At 35.5% G+C, this 6,713-nt stretch overlaps 1 protein-coding gene across 1 annotated transcript in view; it reads right to left on the bottom strand.

Annotated features, from left to right (window-relative positions):
- LOC106470379 (tensin-3-like) overlaps positions 1 to 6,713 on the bottom strand; it is a 24,561-nt gene that overhangs the window by 14,894 nt on the left and 2,954 nt on the right. Inside the window, exons 2-4 of the mRNA XM_022398974.1 lie at positions 5,650 to 5,700; positions 4,454 to 4,576; positions 3,711 to 3,775 (exon numbers count right to left, since the gene is read on the bottom strand). Coding sequence (XP_022254682.1) covers positions 3,711 to 3,775; positions 4,454 to 4,576; positions 5,650 to 5,670 — 209 coding nt within the window. The 5' untranslated portion in view covers positions 5,671 to 5,700. The remainder of the gene's footprint in view (positions 1 to 3,710; positions 3,776 to 4,453; positions 4,577 to 5,649; positions 5,701 to 6,713) is intronic.

The raw sequence follows: 6,713 nt of genomic DNA, 5'->3' as shown, positions 1-6,713 counted from the left end.
TACTGATAATGTAATGTCATAATTACATATTTGATTGTGCAGAGAAAAAAATAATTGTTTTTATGTGTTTCAAAGAGTGTATAACTTTGTATAAATTTTGTTCATGTAATACATGGTCATACTCTCCAAATGTAGTTTAATCTAATTTACCGATTATTCCAATAACCTCTAATAAACCAAAGAAATTACAAGGGGCAAGAATAAACATCTTTTTTGTATATAGTATTGATAGAAAACAGCATAAAATGTTTCCTTTACAACTAAAGTTGATGTTATGGTGATCTTCTAAAGGTAAATGACCTGTATATTATGACCAACTTACAACAGTTTGTTCTGTTTTTGGTAACCATTTCACGCTAGTTTCAAATACTTAGGAATTATGTTTGTCTTTCTCAGATAACTTTGTTTATCAGTTACTTTCTGATAATGGCCATTCGTGACAATCCTGAGATGTTATTTGCATTTAATTATAACGTACAGCACTGGAAATAATTACGGAAATGCACTACGATACACATACTAGAGTCACTAATAATAAGTAATTACAACTTAAAGGACAATTTATCATTATTACCATATATTATTATTATTACAGAAAATACAAAACAAAAACAACTCAGTTGTACAATGTAATAGTGCTTTTGATTTGTTTTAAACAAAACAGTACACCTTGTTTTATTGCAACCATAAGTTTACAAATGTAGTAAAACAAAATATTGTTTGAAATATTCTGTACTGCTCCCAACAATTCAGCCAAGTTCTTTGTTTTCTTTTTGATCTTCTCAGTTTACTCCCATGTATAATTCAAACACATTTGCTGCATGCTTCGGACAACTGTCTAGCTGGATAATAGATGGTTGTACAGGTTAGCAGTTGGGGTGCCACGAATTTTGTATAGATCTCAACACCACTGACTGAAATGTAGCCTACACTTACAATGGTCCTCCTGCATATTTTATGTAGATTTTTGTAAATTGACTATGGTGCCATTCTCCTCTCTGATTGGAGAATCTTTAAAGATCGTCCACACCCAGCTTTGCTCATCCCCATGCCTAAAGTATGGGACCTATTTGAGATTTTGATTTGGTTATTTTTCTTAATTAAGCAGTGGATTCTGAGCAACTTTGAGGCTATTTGTGCTAATGTGTTTCATGTTATTCTGGAGATAACATTCAAACTGGTACTTGACAGTGAGACCTTTAGCAAGATCTCTAATGGATTGTCGTGTATCATGTAAAGTTAAGAGCATGCCGTGAGTTTTTAAAATAATTTTTGAAGTGTTTGGACTTTCTACTTTGAAAAGTGCTTGTTTTACCTACCCTCCTCAACGTTTCCATACATTTCTTGCTGAACCATGAAACTTTGCCTTAATATGTTGCATGTTATAGCCTTCATCAGGAAGGTCTTTTAATTTCTATATGTTTGTCATGTGCCATTTCTCTTTTTGGAGTAGTGAGTACATTCATCACAACTGCCGGGAATAGTCCACAAAAAGATAGTAATTTTGATTTAAAATGTTTAACCCTAAACTTTTACTTTAGGGTCAAACGCAACCAGGGTGTTCAGAAAAACTTTTTGTCTTTGCCCGCACTCGTGACAATAAATTATTTGGAGTCACTACGTGAAAAAAAACAAAAACTGATGATTTTGAGGAGCAGAATGATAGTTTGGCAGCCAGCATAAAGAGGAGAGAAAAAACCAGGGACTGTTTGAACAAAACCAACGGGCAATGTGTGACTTATGGTCCTTTAGGGTGTCGGGGGAATGTATAGACCCGATGTCTAGATTTAAATGTGGGACAAAATGGAAGAAACCCCAGAAAAACCAATTTTCACTGGCTGGCACCAAATAATTCTCAAACCAGTGCGCAGTTAAGCGTGACTGATATGAAGGCCAACTAATGAAGAAGAAGAAAGAGAACTGCATGGTGAGGGGCTATCGTAGTAGAAAGCCTGTCATGTCAAACAAGCGACTGAAAGCGGCAGATAATTTTTGGGATGGTCTGTCGTGAGGTGAGACTTCATCTTTACTGGTTAAGGGGTGACGGAAAAAAGAGAACTGGGTGCAGGATTTGTCTTTGGAAGTGTCTATCAGAAGTGAAGAATTGGATGTTGGGCTGGATGGACGAGGAAGGGCCATATTGTTCTAAGAAGATTGATGGCTAAGTGTTGTCTTTTGGGGATATTGTTGTAAGGAGATTGATGGCTGAGTGTTGTCTTTTGGGGATATTGTTGTAAGGAGATTAATGGCTGAGTGTTGTCTTTTGGGGATATTGTTGTAAGGAGATTAATGGCTGAGTGTTGTCTTTTGGGGATATTGTTGTAAGGAGATTAATGGCTGAGTGTTGTCTTTTGGGGATATTGTTGTAAGGAGATTGATGGCTGAGTGTTGTCTTTTGGGGATATTGTTGTAGGAAGCCTGATGGCTGAGTGTTGTCTTTTGGGGATATTGTTGTAGGAAGATTGATGGCTGAGTGTTGTCTTTTGGGGGTTTGGTAGGCGTCTGGGTCTGAGTTGATTTTTTTCCTTTGGAACTTTTTAGTCTGAGCAGCTTGATCTGTTAGCATGACTGGTTCTGGGATGGTTTGTGCAGATTGATCTGAGGTTGAAGTCTTTGGTCTAGCATTAGTTGGTTGTTGAGTAGAGATGGTGAGGTAGGTGGAACTGGAGTGGTGTGTAGGAGGTGGATGTGGTTTCTCTGCTTTAAAGTGAAAGAAGTGGTAGAAACATCCACGGGAGCATATGTAGTCTGCAGTTTTCCTGGAGTTGGTCATGATTTTCATGCAATGGGAAGTTTTCAGTTTTTCTTTGAAATAATCCTAAGGACAGCGTGGATTTTAGAGTTTAGATTTTAGACGAGAGTATTTCATCTGTAGTGATAGTTAAGTCGACACTTCGTAGGAAGACTATGTGAAGACTGGCCTGGCTTTCAGGGGGATGACAGGGGGTCTGTCTCGAGTTCCATGGGCTACATAAGATTTAAGGTCATTGTGAGTCACGGGTTGTAGGAGTATTCCACCCCTCATGGCTTTAAAAAGTAGGCGAACTTGGGGGTTGTATTTGCGAATGAAGTCCGCAGTCTGTTGGGGAGAGTAGTCATACAGGAGTCCATCAGTGATGACGGGAGATATCGTAAGAAGTGATGGCAAGGGTGGTCTGCTTTTAGGAAGACCAACAGCGTGGTTAGACAGCATTCGGCGAAACCTCTGCATGGCCAATAATCATAAGTCAATACTAGTGAATACAGCTGGGAATAGTATGACTACCTGTTCGTTTATATACATTATGCTGGTGTGTCACTGTCTGATTGGTTGAATGGCAGCCAATCACTGTATAAACTATTGTTATGTCACTGTACTCTGGTGCAGTTTATTTTCACACGATAAAGGGCAAGCAATCCTATAACAACTGTATTTTATTCACTGTTTCAATAATTATTTTCAATACAATACATAAACCAAAAATCATAAACTTAATATCACCTAATCACATTTTTAATAAAAAAATATCATATAAATTAAAAAACTATTTCCTTAATTTGTATTGCCTAACGAAATATTATTGCCACATTTTAATTTCTAAACATTTCTTGCCTCCAGATCAGTGAATATCACTAAAAAATATGAAGTCTGATTGACAGGTGGCTTCTATAACAAGCTTGCAGTTTTCGTGCTAAACATAGATACAAAAATGGGTGGTTTCAATACTCACCCTGCCTTCATGTTGCTGTAAGACATGTAAGCTGCAATTACGACACCAACTCTTCCTCTATCACCCTGAAAGCACACCCAAAATACTTAATCACGTTTAATTTTTGCTTGCCATAACAGGAAAAAAACATAAGAAATTTAGATATAATTGACAGAGATGGGAAGCCACTGAAAGTACTTTTGTACTATGAGTTGTAATCTGTTCGTGACCATCACTACATTTCAATTTATGATATAAAATTCGCCATGATTAGTTCTGAGAGCTAACTTATCAACTTAATAAATTATTTTATTAGTTTGACACATAAATTCCACGTGTACTAACTTGCTAAGAAATGACTTAGCAAATACATATCTTAATCTTACTGCATGCTGACATTTTTAATTGCAAATAGATGACCATGCGCAGTTGATTAATTTAATAATTCCTAGCATATTATTACTTAGAAATATACCACTGCTCTGTTGTACGAACTAACATATTTCTTACATTGGAATATAGGCCTATTTCATGTAATATAGGCCTATATCACGTAATACAGGCCTATTTTATGTAATATAGGCCTATTTCATGTAATATAGGCTTATTTAACGTAATATAGGCATATTTCACGAAATATAGGCCTATTTTACGCAATATATAGGCCTATTTCTGTATTTATATGCTGAAGGTTCCATACCCAAGAGTTTTGGTTAATGTTAATAAGGCACTGTTTCTGACTGACTTAAAATTATTAATAATACCTTGCAATTTAACACGACTGTGTGATGAGGGTCATTTTTCAGCCACCTATCCATCGTATCGCATATTTTGAAGAGTCTTTCTAATTCTGGTGCCAAATCTGATGGCCACCCATAATCCTGGATCTAAAAAGGAACAAAAATACATCATATTATAACATTGCTATAAGTAAAATAAATAGCTTTAAAAGCTTTGGATAAAATAAAATATTTCGATTTTTTCTAGCAATTTATAATTGAGTGAACAGTAACAAAATATAACAGTTGGAATAATTGTCATAATCCTGGATCTAAAAAGGAACAAAAATACATCATATTATAACATTGCTATAAGTAAAATAAATAGCGTTAAAAGCTTTGGATAAAATAAAATATTTCGATTTTTTCTAGCAATTTATAATTGAGTGAACAGTAACAAAATATAACAGTTGGAATGATTGTTTGTTTTTGAATTTTGTGCAAACCTACACAGGGGCTATCTGCGGTAGCCATCCCTAATTTAGTAGTGTAACACTAGAGGGAAGGCAGCTAGTCATCACCACCCACCGCCAACTCTTGGGCTAATCTTTTTTACCAACGAATAGTGGGATTGACCGTCACATTACAATGCCCTCACAGCTGAAAGGGCATGCATGTTTGGTGGGATGGGGATTCGAATCCGTGACCCGCAGATTGCGAGTCGAGCGCCCTAACCACCTGGTGGCCATGCCGGGCCGGAATTTGAATAATCATCTACATTCACTCTTAGTGAGATCAATTATTTACAGCATTGTTCTATTAGGAATACACACACAGTGAACTATAAAGAGAATATTGTTTGAGTTATAAGAAATAAATGAACAATATATATATATATATATGGTAATGTGTAAGAGCATTTGAATATATATATATATATATATGGAAATGTGTACGAGCGTTGGATATATATATATATACATACGCATACAAGTTTTTGACTCAAATACTGACGCACTACGATTTTTATATTTAACACCAACACTATTTTCTGGACCCTTGGTGGGACAGCGGTAATTTTACGCACTTACAATGCTAAAATCCGTGGTTTGATTCCACACGGTGGAACAGCACGTAGCCCAATGTGACTTTACTGTAAAGCAAACCAACAGACTATTTTCTGTCTAACTTCTTTCAACTGAAATACAAAAGAAAAAAAACTTAAGTAGTAATTTTCTTACCTGACTGCTCAGCTCCATCATCTCTTCTGTTTGCTCAGATAAATTCAAGACCTAATTAGAGACAAAAAAGGCCAATAAAAACATGTTGTCCCCGAACTCGACTCAATTTTCTCTGGAAAGTTTACAAATCTATAATAAAATATATAACTTCACATACTTGTAAAATAGCAGAAATATCGAATACAAGTCTAAATACGTTATAATGTCATTGTATAGGTCACTGGTTAGGCCATATTTGGAGTAATGTGTTCAGTCTTGGACTCCCTACCTCAGATAGAACATTGAATTGTTGGAAAAGGTTCGAAGGAAAGCTACTCGACTGACACCTGGGATGGAAAGGTTGTCGTACGAGGATAGGTTAAGATCTATATAATTGTTTTATCTTGAGAAAAGAAGAGTTAGAGGTGTTTTAAATTGTGAAAGGAATTGAGAGTGTTGATGCATCATCTTTTTTTTTCGTACTTAATGATGAGAATAGTAGGACTAGGGGGAGTCATCTTCAGCTAAGACACCTTTATTTTTCTAACAGGGTGTTAGCTGGAATGGGTTTCCCTTTAGATGTGGTGGATGAAGTTAACTGAAGGGAGTTCAAAGAAAGGATTGATAATATTTGAATGATGGAGGCTGGAATTGAGTGTTGTATTTGTACGTTAGAGTTTAGTATAATGGATGGGACGGCCTATATGGACCAACAGATCCTTTGTTGTCCTTACATAAAAATAACACAAAAACTAATTTTTTATCCAATTATTGAAAAATTATAGGTCTTATGCAATATTTACCAAAATTAGAAACGCTGGAATAAAGTCAATTCATATAAACGAACTTATACAGTTGCAGCCTATTGCACAGTTTCTATATAAAACTACAAGGTTCAGTACGAGATATCCATATAAACGAACTTATACAGTTGAAGCCTATTGCACAGTTTATATATAAAACTACAAGGTTCAGTACGAGATATCCATATAAACGAACTTATAAAGTTGAAGCCTATTGCACAGTTTATATATAAAACTACAAGGTTCAGTACGAGATATCCATATAAACGAACTTATAAAGTT

This window comes from Limulus polyphemus, unplaced genomic scaffold (assembly GCF_000517525.1).
Source record: "Limulus polyphemus unplaced genomic scaffold, Limulus_polyphemus-2.1.2 Scaffold3972, whole genome shotgun sequence".
Classification (NCBI taxonomy): Eukaryota; Metazoa; Arthropoda; class Merostomata; order Xiphosura; family Limulidae; genus Limulus; species Limulus polyphemus.
The sequence above is the reverse complement of the archived record's forward strand: the minus strand, read 5'-3'. Positions and strand labels throughout refer to the sequence as shown.